At 42.7% G+C, this 15,855-nt stretch overlaps 1 protein-coding gene across 4 annotated transcripts in view; it reads right to left on the bottom strand.

The window, feature by feature from the left end:
* Window positions 1-200: 200 nt before the first annotated feature.
* KIDINS220 (kinase D interacting substrate 220) overlaps window positions 201-15,855 on the bottom strand; it is a 176,417-nt gene continuing 160,762 nt past the window's right edge. For all 4 annotated transcript variants that reach the window (XM_050950541.1, XM_050950540.1, XM_050950543.1 and 1 more), the window contains 3 exons: window positions 6,129-6,227; window positions 5,013-5,261; window positions 201-2,748 (listed from right to left, as the gene is read on the bottom strand). In XM_050950541.1, the coding sequence (XP_050806498.1) occupies window positions 1,477-2,748; window positions 5,013-5,261; window positions 6,129-6,227 (1,620 nt within the window). In that variant the 3' untranslated portion in view covers window positions 201-1,476. The remainder of the gene's footprint in view (window positions 2,749-5,012; window positions 5,262-6,128; window positions 6,228-15,855) is intronic.

Raw genomic sequence — 15,855 nt, forward strand, 5'->3', positions numbered from 1 at the left:
ATTCCATGGATCAAATATTTTTCTTTGTACCTTGATGTTTATTTAGGGGATCTATTAATGAAAAATATTACTTTGTTTGTAAAGCATTAATCATTATTAAATTCATAAATTGCTTTAATCACATCATGCTCTCAAGTGCATTTGATTTTTCTGTCAAATGAGGAAACAATCACTGTAATAAACAAACTCAGACAAAAAAGCAATATGCCAATTTATTTATTATTCCCTCTATACTACTGGAGTACATTTGATTGAACAAGTTTCCAAAACCATGCAAATTTCACGTACAGTACAAAGTATTTGCTACAATGACAGATACATTATTTAGCTGACAAACACAAACGATTAAATACTCTCTCTCTAACATAAGAAAGCTGATACACTATATTATCACTGAACTGATTTTTTAATGTTACTTTTAAAATGGCAATCAATTACTTTTTCCTTTCTATAACCAAGTGAAAAACAATATATTAGTGGAAGGGCATACAGAACAATACTTCATAAATTCAGACAATACTTGCAAACACTGTCCTGATATAACAGGAGTTACAACTATTTCGTGCAATGATTGTGAAATTACATACCAACAATAAATAGAGCACTCACTAAATCAATGAGAGAACATTACATACTAAATATCTGTTAATTCTAACACTATATCCAGACAAAGCAGCAAAGAATCCTGTGGCACCTTATAGACTAACAGACGTTTTGGAGCATGAGCTTTTGTGGGTGAATACCCACTTCGTGAGATGCATGTACATCCAGACAATGTCCTCTACAAATCAGCACAATGCACAAATAAAATTGCCAGAAACAAAAGTAATTACAGAACAGGTGATAAAGATGTACAGTTAGCCAATCATGTACCTTAATACTTAAGCAACATATTCTATTTCATATGTCGCACATACTTTTGGAGATCAACTAATTAATGAAAAGTACGAAATTTCATGTTACCAAGGGCCTGATGGATTTTAATATTGTGTCTTCTGGCTTCTGTAAATTCAGATGGCAACACATGGTACAATGTTTTTCTAAAAGTAATCTGTTTAATTGGAATTTTTAGAAGGGATAACAAAAGGTGAGTTTGTGCATTGCAGCAGACATTTAATGTCTATGTTTTACTTTTATATGAAATACTCCTGACCTACTTAATCCTAAAACATCTTTTCCCCAAAAATTCTCTGGCACGAAATTTGATTCCCATGCAGAAAGACACGAACTGCTTTCATTTGTGGAAAGGAGCATTATATTTACTAACAGTATAAATTAGGGGGAGGGGTAATGAAATATTTTATAGAGTAGGTTATTTTTTCTTTTAAAAAAATGCCTGGAAAAAAATCCAGGTTTGTTAGTGGAGGCTACTGAAAGAGATAAAAAGTGTCTAGCATGATCATGAACTGACAAACTAGGGATTTTAAGAAAATTCTGACATACAAACATGCTCTGTTTTAATTTTGTTTGTTCCTTTCACAGAATACTCTCTCTCTCTTCTCCAAAACCTGCAGCGTCTGAGGCTGTAACACCATGGAGCTCTGAAGAATCTTTTGAAAGCCTGGTATAACTTGAACACTGGCTTCGCTTGAGAGCCACGCTTTTTAGGTTCTCATTCTGAACTGCAGTTGAGTTGGAGCTGGAGCCAGGGCGCAGGATGATTGGAGAAGAATCTCTGATATCTTCAATTTCTTCAAAATTTTGATTAGCTCGATTGGCTGGAGCACTGTTATTATTTAGGGTGACTGTACTAGGTGTTCTGTTTAGATTATAGACTTTCTGGCAAGCAAGCCAGTTCTCTTCAGGACTGCTTGCTATTAAGCTGCTCTCTGAAGGGCTCTTCTTGTCTTCTGAGCAAATTGACATGCGTGCCACAGCTGGATCTTGAAGGCCACTCAGACTGTGTGGAATTCCTCTCTTTCCACTGTGGCTGTCATCTTCAAGCTCAATGAGATTTGCTTTTTCAAGTTGTGAATCATCCGCTCCATCATTGTGGAGGGAGTGGTTTGGAGAACTTTCACTGGACCTCACACCAGAATCAGAGGAATCCTTTTTGTCTAAAAGGGCGTCTGTCAAGTACTCCTTTGCTTTGATGAAGGTTCTAATAGGCTCAGATCCGTGTTCTGGGGATTTTGGTTGCTTGTCCACTTTCCCATCCATTTTCTTATCCTTTCCTTCCTTGAGAAGTGGAGTGTTATCAGATTCTTCTGTTCCAGATTCATCTTCATCACTTGGCAGTTTCTGATAGCGCAAAGTAACTCCTTTTAGTTTTAAATCTGCTGCCTGGAAAATGCTTGTTCTTTCTGAAGCTTTCTTTCCTGGAAGAAGCTTGGAACCAGACTGATCAGATTTTTCATCTTCTTCAGTGATAGGGTCCAAAGGAGATGCATCATTAATGGAAACACCTGAAGTACTGTAATCTACAACATCACCCCTCTTCATCAGAAAGGACTTTCGTCCATCATCTTGTTTCTGTTCACCATCCTTTCCTTTGTCTTGTTCTATACTGGAATGGAGGGAGCCCCCTGATGTGCTCTGCCCCATATAGAAAGCTGATGTGCTATGTGGGGAAGATCTGCCACTTACAGTGGTAGAACTTGCACCTCCTTCTAGCTGTGACATTTGAGCAATATATTCTCTATATGCATCTCTGTATTCTGCCTGCACCTTATCAGTAAGCTTTGAGATTTCTACACTAGAATCTTGAGAATTGAGACTTGAAAGACTTGGAGTTCTGCGAGTTTGTGACTGGAAAAAAAGAAAAAAATAATGGAACAAAACTATTTATTATTATCCTTGTTATTTTAATATAACCAGAAGCAATAGCATATATGAATGAATGAAAAAACTTTTGTCTGTAATACATTATGGCAGTTAAATTCTTAAATAACCATTTAAAAGATCTGGATAAATGCTTAATAGTCATATTTGTATTCACATTCATTCATCAACTCCAGAAAACCCTGCCACTTCTGTTCCGTTGCAAAAAGAAATTACATACAAATCTGTATTTAATCAAAACATTTTAAGTTTATCCTTTTTGAAGAGACTTTATAATTATTAAATTTATTTGGTGTATTGAGTTTAGGCTTTTCTCTCATACACACACATCTATTTATATATGTATATATAATTTTCTAATTTAAATTTCAAGGACAATTCATTGCCAACAAATATTCGTGAGGGAGAATTTTGAAAATAATTAAAAGCATTAGCACTGAATATATACTACTGAAACTTTCGTTGTATTTAGCTGGTTTCAGAAAAATCAGACTCTCAGATTAGGAATATGAACTCTGTTCCTCACCTCTTCTCTCTTTCTCTTTCACTTATCCTTACTCTTCCGCCTTGCTCTTGGTCCTACATGCATTCTTTTTTCCTGATTCTTTCCTTTTTTCCTCAAAAACTGTTCTTTAGCAAGCAATTATGTGCAAGAAGCCATAGGAAGGATCCTACCTGTGGGCTGTAGTTTTTTTATCCCCTCTGTACTACTACTAAGGTCTTGTGATTTATTAAATATTACTAACAGCTCTCCACAAGATTCTTTTCTATGTACTAGGATTTTGTGAAGTTGCCAAACATGATTAATGCTGAATAAAACAATGTCTAAAAATAAGCATCTTATATATTCAATGAAAGACAACAAGTTGCTAGAGCAATTCAGTGCCCATAATGAAACACTGCAGTCTCAAAGATGGATATGGTCAGTTATGTATGCATATTCCCTATTAAATAGAGCTAAATTAATTCACAAAGGAGTATTTAATTTGGCAATCCATTTCCAAAAGGTGCCTTTTCCCCTTTAGATGAGCCAGTTTTTGTTTATTTATTGATGCAAACTTGCTATATATTCTCTGAATGGTGGATTCCAATGCTTCCCAAAAGTAGACAGTCAAACTGACTAACTTCTTACTTTTCTGAATTAATGTTTCTCTCTCTATTGTGGTCCTAAAGTTTTGATTTTTTTTTTTTAATGTTTGTCTTTCAAAATCGTTGTTTCCATTATTCCTGGGCTCTTGACATATAATGAAGAACTACAAATAAAAGACAGTGAGCCACACCATACTGGTATTGAAAAGGACATATTGAGACTGGATTTTACCTGAAGTGTTCATAAGAAACACTCATTTATGTTCTAAATCATTTTGTGTACATTTCAGTTATAACTATGATGATTAAAAAGATTGGCCAAGAGTTGTAATTAGTGATTTTGGGTGCCTCAGTTTCTGGGTGCTCAACTTGAAATACCTGATTTTTCAAGAAGTGCTGAGGATTGACCCTCTGAAAATCAGGCCTCAATTTTTTGGGTGCCCAGAATTTGAGGCACTGAAAATCACAAGCTACTTTTTTAAAATCTTCACCATTGCCTTAAAAACATTTATTCATTTATTAATTGTATAAACTCTGTAAAGGCCCCATATACCTAAAAATGCTCATACTTAGTGTGATTTTGGAAATTATAAGCCAAAAATTTTATGCACAAAACTTGTGGGAGAATGAGAGGAGGGTCCCAAATCCAGAGTTTAATGCTGGATCACTTGTCAACACAGGACCCAGGCTCTGACATCCAACAGTACTGTGCATGTTAGAATTAATAAAATAAAATTAAAAAGTCAAATCTATTTCTCAATCTTTGAGTGGTGCATGCTGGTAGCAAGTTATTAAAATAGTTACCATTTGTGAGGATTGAACAGTATGATTAATAGAATTTATCTAATGAAATATCTAGTATTTACCATGCTTATGCAAGGTGAACTAAGTACGTTAGTCATACTCTCCCCCGGAGGGGAATTACGAGGGAGGAGAAACAGTTATGGGGGAGTGAGAGAAAATGAGGATGAGGCAGTGGAAATCGTTTATTTGGAGTTGTTCCCTACTCTCTCTCCAAAGTATGGTCTTGGGGCAAGACAGGGATCTGGATAGACAGAGTGGACTTGCAGTCTGCCCTGTCATCTAACAGAGAATAATTTCCCACATATTAGGTAAAGAAAATACATCTCTTTAGTAAATACCTGCCAGCTCAAATTACTGTGATGTGGAGGAGCTTCATCGAGACCAATTGTGTTCAGTTCTTCAAAGCTGAAGTTGAGAGCGTAGGGAACCTGAGCAGAAATTCCTGTAAGCTCAGTGTGAGGTAATTCACTATTATGCACAGGACGATGAGCAAGCTCATTGTGAGGAATCACATTGGTAACATGTTCACTCACTGCACGAGAATCTTCATGAACAACCTGATTTTCTGTATTTCTCATTTCGAGTACCTTAATATATAAAAAAAAAACAGTACAAATGTCATTACATAGCAAAGCAAGATAAAATGGTTTGAGCAAGTAATCTCTTTCTTAAATTGTAACAATTATATTCCAAACAAAAGGAAACAGGAAAATGTAACTTGCTTTTTTTAAATTGTAAGATTACATGCATGTTTCTGAATGATTCATTAAAAAAGACTACTTGGGAGAGATCTCTTTATGGAACTGTCCTCATTATCTGCAATGAAAATCATTCTTAATATATAGTTACTGTACGTAGCCTTTTTAAAGCATTAACATGCCAAAGACTCTCAATTTTCAAGTATGCAAGTCCTGTAAAACAAAATACTAATTACATGTTTAAGAGTGAAAAAACAAATACCACATTTAATAGCTTTAATAAACGTCAGTATCACAATAAAACGCTGTCTAGTAACCATCAATATTTACAAGTCTGTGAATTTGCAGCACAAACATATTCTGCAGTATAGGAGTAGAGAATCAACAGTACTCAAACATCTTTGTGGAGAATTTAACAGTCTGATGCCTGTCCCCAGCTCCCATTAACTATGTTGTTATTTACCCTCAAGCTAAGGGAAGAACAGATCTTTTAGTATACACGTATGGCTTAACAGTATCAGAGATACAGCTGCCCCTCATTGTATGGATTGTGTAAGTCCAATACTACCAATACTTTAATAGTTTGAGTTTTAAGATGCAGCCAACGTAATGATACATGCTTGCACATTTACCATGAGAAATGACTTATAGTACCAAGGAAAAAGCAAAATAAATGAGGAGTTCTAGATCAAATTTAAAACAACATCAGCTATCTCGATAAGGTAAACTTATGAAAAGCTCAAAATGTTATCTTACTGTGCTTCTGAACAGGTGCCAGTCACCAAAATTCATGTTCATCTCTCGCTTCAGTTCATCGATGTTACATTGAGCCAAGACACGACCATTTATGTTTGCCTAAATAAAATATGTAAAACTGTGTAAAAAGTACTTGGTGCCTTAAAAAAAACCTCCTGTAAACATTTCATAATAAAATTCATTTTATCCAGAAATCATCTTGGACTCATACAAGGATTTTATATTTCTAATTTATCATTTACTTGAAGCAATATTTCTTTTTAGTAATCTTGCCTTTGCTTTTCAAACCTTAAGGTTCTTTTAAACAATAGAGGTTACCTTGGAAGCCTTGAAGTATATGCCATGGACTACCAAATGGCAATTTCAAGGTTAAATACCAATTCCTTGGCTGGGTAAAGGAGAACTGTGGTGATGACAAACTCTCTGCCCAAAGATGAAGAGTCATGTGTTACTCTAAAGAACAACTGATTGATCAGGAACAAATTTATTAGAACTCTAGTCACACCTGAACAGTTGTGAAGACATGAGAACAACATACAGAAATAAGAGGTAACAGAAAGGTCAAAAGCATGGGTCAGGAAAGATTCTACCCAAACCCTAACTGCCTCCAGCAGTCCAGAACTTCTAATCAGACCAGGATTTTCATGCTTTAAGAGGCACTTGTGTGTGGATGGATTGTACTACACTATGTAGCACCAGAGAGAAGTTGTATGGAATAAGGGATAATCTGGTATTGGTGAGTATGACAGAATACACTCCTGTATTCATACCCTACATATTATTGTAATAATCTTTGTACAAAGTATGACGTGTGAAGTATTTGAAAACTCGTAATTTGCTGGTCAGTATTGCCCTGATAAAATATGTGTGGCAACACTTTAGGTGATGTGATAAGATTCCACTGTACACTGTTGCTCACATATGTTCCAAACTCCACAGCCCTGCCCAAAGTGAGGTTGACAAACAGGTTTGTCCTAAACAAAGGAATGTGTGCTCTGCTTAATTTGCATTTAAGCAGTAAACAGAGTCATCAAGCAGGGAGGGAAACTAAGAAAGCTCAAACAGGAGAGAAAAAAGCAGCAGGGAACATCCTTCCACATTGACTCATTGTCTCATAGTGCCCAGCTAGAAATGTTTTTAAAGAGGAGAACTGAAACTATAAAAAGGAGGAACAAACACACCAAGGCTCTCCCTGCCCATCACATTAACTGTACCTGAAGCAACAAAGGCAGTGTTTGTTGGACTCCCAGAGAAGGGGTCCTGACCTACAGGGTTTGGTCAGTAAGACTGCTGAAAGCATGCAGAGAGAAATTTTGCTTGAATCTGATGTAGTTTGTTACGACATTTATTAATACCTAACTTATCTTTAATTTTCTTGTAAAAAAAATTTCTGACTTTTATGCCTCGTTACTTGTACTTACTTAAAATCTAGTTCTTTGAAGTTAATAAACTCATTTTATTATCTAATCCAGCATATTTAAATTGAAGTGTCTGGGTAATTCCATTTGGGATGACAAGCTGTGTGCATATTATTTTCTTAAAAGAATAACAGACATAATTTGTAGTGTTCTGGAGAGGGCTGGGCAGTACAGGACATACATTTCTGGACGGAAATGTGCGAAAGGGTGTGTGTTGGAGTCATCTTGCAGTATAACCACAACTGGTGAGAGCCACAGTGTAATCCATCCATGTGTGGCTGGCAGGTTGCAACTACACACAGACACCAAGGGTGTGGTTTGCATTCTGGCAGGCTGTTTTTTAGTGGTCCAGGTGGGGGCTACTTTAGCAAGCAATTGTAAAGCACCAAATGTTGCACAGCAGGGGTAACACAGCTGATCATTAATCTAGATTGTACTCTGGTAAAGAACAGCAAGGAAAGGGCAATACAGAGAGGATAGGAAGAATAAAGAGAAGGGACAAAAAAAATTAAGTTTATAAAGCATCCATCTAAGTATCAGTGACAACACAAAGTGAGAGATATAAGTGGAATGTGTTGCAGGATAAGAAGCTAATTTAGGCAGGACAGATTAAACAGATGAGGACTGTAGGATGAGATACCTTATTTACCAACATATGAAAAAGGACATTTTACTCTTTAAAAAAAAAGTTACAGATATTCAGGGATATATGGGAATTTATATGAAATATTTCCTGTTAATTTGAGATCTCTATTTCAGGACAAGGATTTGGGACTGAGGGTTTTTACAATTGTGCTTCACAACTGTGACAAGCAGCAGAGTCAGTTCATGAGCCACAATTATTTGCAGAATGAATTGGCTTCCCCCTTTTATTTTCTCCTAAACTGATCTACTCAATAGTGGAAACCTCTTTTCTTACAATCCAATCCCGAAAGAACTGGGTCCCAAAAAGAGAAGGGAGTGGGGCAGAAAAATCTCCAGTTTGTCACCAACCCTCATAAATTAGAACAAAAAATATAAATAAACACATAGTATGTTATTTTTGCATCTTTGGAGAGTGATTTGGAATCTTTGGTATTTAATCCAGACAGAATGAGTACTATGACAGTACATCCCAGGTGAGAGTTGAATAAATATGATTAAGGAGTAGCACAAAGAGCTTTTCATCTAAAGGCAGTGTCTGAAGCTTACATGCCAGCTCGAATGAGAGAAGAAATCATATAGGGATGACCAGAGAAGGTTCTTGAATAGAAGTGTTCCTTATATGATACAGCTAGAGTTGTAGATTAACACTAAGGAACAAATTAGTCCTTATAAGAGGACTGACAGACATCCCTAAAATACCTTGCATCAGAGAAATGCTCTGGGTTACAGGTTATCTTTAGCAATACATTATGAAGTTTTCCCAAGCTGTTAGGGAGGAGTGAAGCAGCATTGCAGCGTAGGAGTGCTGCTAATACACTTCAGACTTCCCTTATGAAAGGGGGACGCCGCTCTTATGAAACTGACAAGATTAAAGGGCTGGGGTAGAGGACTGATTCCACTTCTGGGTCACTAATAGACTCAATACGAACTAGGCAATGGCTATAAAAGCATTTTTGAGTATGCAGAGAGGCTAGTGTGAGATCATTATGAGTATAATTTCCATAAACTACTTCATGGCTCTGAACCTAAAAAGCTGTAAGACTACTCAAAGAGAAGCCTGGATATGAACCAAGAACTAATGGCTGGAACCTGAAGCCAGGCAAACTCAGATTAGAAATAAGGCACACATTTGCAAAGGTTATTAATCATTACTACAAACTATGAAGGAAAGTGGTGGATCCTTTATCTCTTGCTGTCTTCAAAACAAGACTGAATGCCTTTCTGGAAGATATGCTCTAGTCAAAGACATGTTATCAGGCTGAATACAGTGGTAACCGCGTGAAATTCTCTTGCCTGTGTTATATAGGAGGCCATACTAAATAATCTAATGGTCTCTTCTGGAATCTTAAAATGTATGTGGAAAATCAGGGAAATGTATTTCAGCACATACCCAGGGGTTTTGGCTGATAATTATAAAAAGTGTCAATACAGATTCTGGGATACTAAAATTTTTTATTATTATTATTATTATTATTACTGAACATGTTGTGGATCTGGCTCTGTTTTATGTTTAATCAGTGGCACTAGTAAAAAAACATCATGACTACTATTTTACTGTCTGGTTTGTGGGTATGCCTGGAACATCTCTACCAGCACAAAATGCTCTCCTCCCAGTAAGAGTCCCCTCTGTACAGCCCTTACGGACAGGGTGACCATGTGTCTCTGATTTTTGCATCCTTCCGGACTAGCCAGTTGAGCCAAGAGAAGTGAAAGCAAGCCAGCTAACTGCACATACACTACAAGGATGACCTCCCACCAACCCTATTACTAGCTGAAATACTACCCTTCCCTCTAACAAGCACCCATGAAACTTCAAATGAGCACCTATTACATGAGCCCTTGAACCACCATTCCCCTGTATTTACTCTGACATACACATGGGAAAAGACAGTGACCTTTTCCGTAACTGGTGTTATTCGAAATGTGTTGCTCATGTGCATTCCATATTAGGGGGTACGTGCTCATCACATTCACCGATGCCACAAGTTTTTCTCTCAGCAGTATCCATAGGGTACCGGCTCTGGTGCTTGCTGGAGTGGCGCCCACGTGGCATGGTAATAAGGGGCACGGCCAACTCCCCCCATCCTCAGTTCCTTCTTGCCAGAAACTCTGACAGTGGGGAAGGACGGCAGGTTGCAGAATGGACATGAGAAACACATATCAAAGAACACCAGTTACGGAAAAGGTAACTGTCTTTTCTTCTTCGAGTGCTTGCTCATGTCCATTCCATATTGGGTGACTCCCAAGCAGAACCCCTAGAGGTGGGTAGGAATTCACGGATATGTAGGTTACACAGCTCTGCCGAACCCGTGTTGTCTCTGGCCTGCTAAGTGATGGCATAATGAGTGGTAAACATGTGAACAGGGGACCACGCTGCGGCATTACAGGTGTCCTGAATAGGGATGCGTGCCAGGAAATCCACCGAAGACGCTTGCACTCTCGTTGAGTGGGCTCTGACAATCTGCAGCGGCGGAACCGTCATAACAGGTCCTTATGCACAATTAATCCTATCTGCTTGGTACATTCTAAGTAGAAAGCCAAGGCCCTCCAGATGCCCAGGGCATGAAGACGCATCTCCTCACTGGTCTCGTGCGATTTGGGACAGAACAGTGGGAGGAAGATGTCATGGTTCATATGGAAGTTGGAGACCAACTTTGGCAAGAAGGCCGGGTGGTGCTGCAGCTGAACCTTATCTTTGTAGAAGACCATGTACGGAGGTTCTGAGGTCAGGGCTTTAATTTCAGAGACCTGTGTTGCCGACGTCACAGCCACCAGGAATGCAACCTTCCATAAAAGGTGGGAAAGAGATCAGGAACCCAGCGTCTCAAAGGGTAGCCCACGAGCCTGATGAGGACCAAATGAAGATCCCACTGTGGGATAGGGGTCGGTACCTGGGGGGAAGAATCTCTCAAGCCCTATCAAGAATCTGACTGCATGTCGAGATGGCCACTAGATGCACTCTAATGGATGAGTGTGCCAGGTCCTGGATCCTCAAATGGAGCAGGTAGTCCAGAACAGCCTGTATGGAAGAATGCGAGGGAGAGATGCCACGCTTGGACACCCAGTAGGAAAACCACATCCACTTGGCCAAGTCAGTCAGTCTAGTTGAGGGCTTCCTGCTATCCAAGAGGACCTGTTGGACTCCTTCCGAACAGGTCGGGCAGGGGCCAGGGAGGGGCTGCGGACAAGCTCATAAGTGTACCGAACCAATGTTGGCGAGGCCACGCCAGGGTGATCACAACCATCTATGCTTTGCCTCTTGATCTTTGCTAGGACCCTGCTGATGAGTGGAATTGGAGGGAATGCGTACATTAAGCTTCCTGACCACAACAGGAGGAAGGCTTCAGAGAGGGAGCACTTGCTCAGAGCTTGCAGAGCGCAAAACCAGTGGCATTTCCTGTTCTGTCTGGCAGCGAACAGGTCCACTTGGGGAGCTCCCCACCTTTGGAAAATTATGCAGGCAATCTCTGGATGGAGCGACCACTCGCGGTGAGAGAAGTCCTTGCTGAGCTGGTCCGCCAGTGTATTCTCAACACTGGGAAGGTGAAAAGCTTCCAAGTGGATTTCGTGGCTGATCCAGAAGTCCCATAGATGGAGTGCTTCTTGACAGAGTCAACGAGCGCGCTCCCCCTTGCCGGTTGATGTAGAATATTGAGACTGTGTTGCCTGTCAGGACTCTACCACCTTGCCCGACAGGTGGGGCAAGAAGACTTTGCACGTCAGCCGGGCTGCTTGGAACTCTGACCTTTATGTGCAATTTCTCCTCCTCTGGGGACCACATCCAGTGTCTGGAGGTTGCCGAGATGTGCACCCTCGCTGAGGTCCGAGGCATCCAACACCAACCCAATGGAGTGACAGGGGGGTTTTTGAGCAGAACTCCCTCCAGAACTGTTCTGCGGTTGGTCCATCGTTGCAGTGAGGTAAGTATTGCCTGGGGAATGACAACAATCTTTTCCAAGAGGTCTCTGGACTGGGAATAGACCATCTTCAGCCATTGTTGCAGGGGCCACATTTGGAGTCTGGCATGGCAGACAATGTATGTGCATGCTGCCATGGGACCCAGGAGGTGCAGACAGACCCTGGCTGTAGTTAGAGGGAATGCGGAGGCTTCTGTGATGAGGTTCGTCAACGCGTAGAACTTTTCCAGTGGCAGGAATGCCCTGACGCAGATCGAGTTGAGGACTGCTCCGGGGAACTCTATCCTCTGCACCAGCACTAATTTCTATTTTTTATCATTTACCAGTAGGTCCAGAGAGTGGCACGTGGCCTGAAGCACCGCAACATCCCTTTGGACTTAAGACATGGAGCTGCCCTTGACGACCAGTCATCAAGGTGCGGGTAGATCTGGATACCCCGAAATCTGAGGTAAGCTGCTACCACTGACATGCACTTGGTAAAAAACCTCTCGGTGCTGTCACTAGGCCGAACGAGAGGACGGCAAACTGGTAGTGGGGGGGCCCCACCGTAAACTGGAGGAAGCGTCTCTGTCCTTGAAAGATCACTATGTGGAAGTATGCATCCTTCTAGTCGAAGGTGGCACACCAGTCTCCCGGATCCAGGGAGGGGATAATAGAAGCCAGGGAAACCATGAGGAATTTTATCTTCTTTAGGTACTTGTTGAGGTCTCACAGGTCCAGGATGGGCCGTAGACGGCCCTTGGCCTTTGGGATTAAGAAGTACTGAGAATAGAACCTCCTGTTCCTGTACTCAAGAGGAACCTCTTCCACTGCAACCAGCTGTAGTAACCCTTTACCTCCTGTGCAAGGAGAGTCTTGGGATAGGGGTCCCTGAAGAGGGATGGGGAAGGTGGGTGGGAATGGGGGGGGTTTAAAAAGGAACCGGAGGGTACAATCCTGTTCTACTGTGCTGAGAACCCATCAGTCCGAAGTTACAGCTGTCCAGCTAGGGAGTAAGTGGGAGAGATGGTTGGAAAATACAGGGAAGGATGGATCCTTCTGGAATAGTCTGGGCGCACCCTCAAAACGACCATTTGGCCCCCTGCTTATTACAGGTCAAGCCTGACTGGGCAGAGGATGGAGGCGGGTGGCTCAGACAGCGCTTGTAGCCCTTGGCTTGTTTATAGGGCTACTCCTGCCAAGGCTGACTCCTCTGGCCCTGCAGCTGCTGCGGTCTGAACTGCTTACGCGCTAGAATTGGAATGTAAAGACCCTGGGCTTTTAGCGTGATGAGGTAGTCCTTGAGGCCATGCAATTTGCTGTCTGTTTGGTCTGCCAATAGAGCCCTGATGTTGAAGGGTAGGTCCTGTATTGACTGCTGAGTTTCGGTGGACAACCCAGAGAGGAGCAGCCAGAAGACTCGCTGCATCGAGATAGCAGAAGCCATGGTGCGGGCAGTAGCGTCTGCAGTGTCTGATGCCACCTGGAGGGCCGCCCTAGCTGCGGTCCTGCCCCCATCAAGGATCGCTCGGAACTCCTTCTTGGAAGCCTCGGGAAGCGACTCTTCGAACTTGGCCATGGCTTGCCACATATTGAAGTCATATCGGTGAAGGAGGGATGGTGGTTGGCCGTTCTCAGCTGAAGGTGAGATGAATAAACCTAACATCAGAAAAGATCCAGCCTCTTTGAGTCTTTATTTTTGGGGGTGGCCTCGGGTTGTCCCTGCTTCTACTTGTGATAACCACTTCAACTACAAGGAAATTGGGGGCTGGGTGGGAGTATAAGTATTCTTGCCCTTTGGCTGGCATGAAGTACTTATGTTTGGCCCTTTTAGAGATGGGGTCAGGGAAGAGGGGTTCTGCCACAGGGCATTAGTGATCTTAGAAATCCCTTTATAAAAGGGTAGAGCCACCCTGGCAAGCGCCAAGGAACAGAGGATGTGAAACAGAGAGACTGAGGGCTCTTCCAGTTGCTCTGCCTGAAGCCTGAGGTTAGAAGTGACCCTCTTCAAAAGTTCCTAGTTTGCCTTGGCATCATCCTGAGGAACTGGATGAGTGGGCCCCGTGACAGCCTCATCTGGTGATGAGGAGGACAATGTTGGTGCCACAGGAACCTCCATGTCCATTTGTGGTCCAGCATCTTGCTCTCCTGGTCCTCTTGGACCTGTGGGGTCTTACCCCCTGAAGTCTTCTGAGGGAGGTGGGATATCAAGGCTGCTGGCCTCTCTGAGTCTCCCAACACTAATCAGAAGGCCTGGGAAGGCTGGGTGAACCCCAAGGGTTCCACGGTATCCATGGCAACGGCCACTGGTCTTGGGGCCATGGGACAGGTTTTGGTACTGATAATGTCGTTGGCACTGTCAGTACCAGGGCTTGTCCCGCAGACAAGGAACCTCGCTCCGAGCCCCCAGCAGAGCGATCGGTCCCGGGAGACCGGGATCAGACTGAGCAGTGGCTCTTGCTGAGTGGGGCGACCTTCCTTTTGGGTGACAGCCGAACGATTGGTGGTCTCTGGTGCCCAATTGGTCCCGAGATTGGTCCTAGGCCCTTGAATATGGTTGGGGTTGGTCCCGGAGTTCTTGCTAGGTGGTGCATGCCTCAGAGGGTCTGCCCCAATCTACTGGCGAGGTACACCTCAAGTCCCTCAATCGGTGCCCCAGGTGAGGGGACTGAAGTGGGCCTGCCTCTCCTACCCTGAGACATGACGGCTGCAGGCAAGCGAATGCTGGCAGGACGTCCCTCTCGATGGGGAACAGTACCACTGAGGCGGGAACACACGCATAGGTCCCAACACGGGTTTTCCCTGAGACCAGGGTTCTGCAGAAGCCAGTGAGGGTGCCACCAGGAGTGTCAGGATCTCCTGAGCTGCTTGAAGAGCTTCGGGCATCGACGGTACCTGAAGCTCGCCGGGGCCTGCACCACTACCTGGAGTCACAGGCAAGACATGAGATGGTCTGCACCACTCGACTTGAGCTGGGAACCGACTTCCCGAAGGGAATGTTGAGCTGCCTGACATGGGCCTTGGCTCACCCCCTGCCCTCTCCTTTCCCTTGCAGGAGGGTAGGAGATTTCCCTCCCCAGTCTTTTTCGGCTTCTTGACCGGAGCTGTGAAGGGAGACTGGTGCCGGCTTGTGGATGGTGCTGGGGGAAACACTGCACACGGAGGCCACAGTGCTCGGTGCAGAGTCGGACACCTGCTCCGGCACCAAAGTGAGCGAAGACTCCATTAGGAATGCTCTTTGATGGATGTTGCATTCCTTCTTCGTCCTAGGTTTGAAGGACTTGCAGATACAGCACTTGTCACTCATGTGCCCTTCGCCTAAGCACGTTAAGCAGCTGGTATGGGGACCGCTGAGGGGCATAGGCCATCTGCAGCGATCACAGGGCTTAAAGCCTGGGGACCAGGGCATACCTTGACCAGGTCCCGTTTGGGACTAATGGAGAGTGTGAGAACTACTACTTAGGGTAACTAATAAAACTACTAACTATGTATAGCTATTTTACAGGATTTCAAAGTTCGCAAGAACAGAGAAGGAATCAATGCTAGCCAAAGCATCAGATGTTCCAGCACTGTCACTGGCAGCAAGAAGGAACTGAGGGAGAGGGGAGGCGAAGGCGCTCCTTATACCGTGCCATGTGGGTGCCACTCCAGAGGGCACCAGAGCTGGTCTGCTACGGATACTGCTGAGGGGAAAACTTCCAGCACCTGTGCATGTGGCGAGGACACACACATAATATGGAACGGACATGAACAAGCACTCAAAGAAGA

This window comes from Gopherus flavomarginatus, chromosome 4 (assembly GCF_025201925.1).
Source record: "Gopherus flavomarginatus isolate rGopFla2 chromosome 4, rGopFla2.mat.asm, whole genome shotgun sequence".
Taxonomy (NCBI): domain Eukaryota; kingdom Metazoa; phylum Chordata; order Testudines; family Testudinidae; genus Gopherus; species Gopherus flavomarginatus.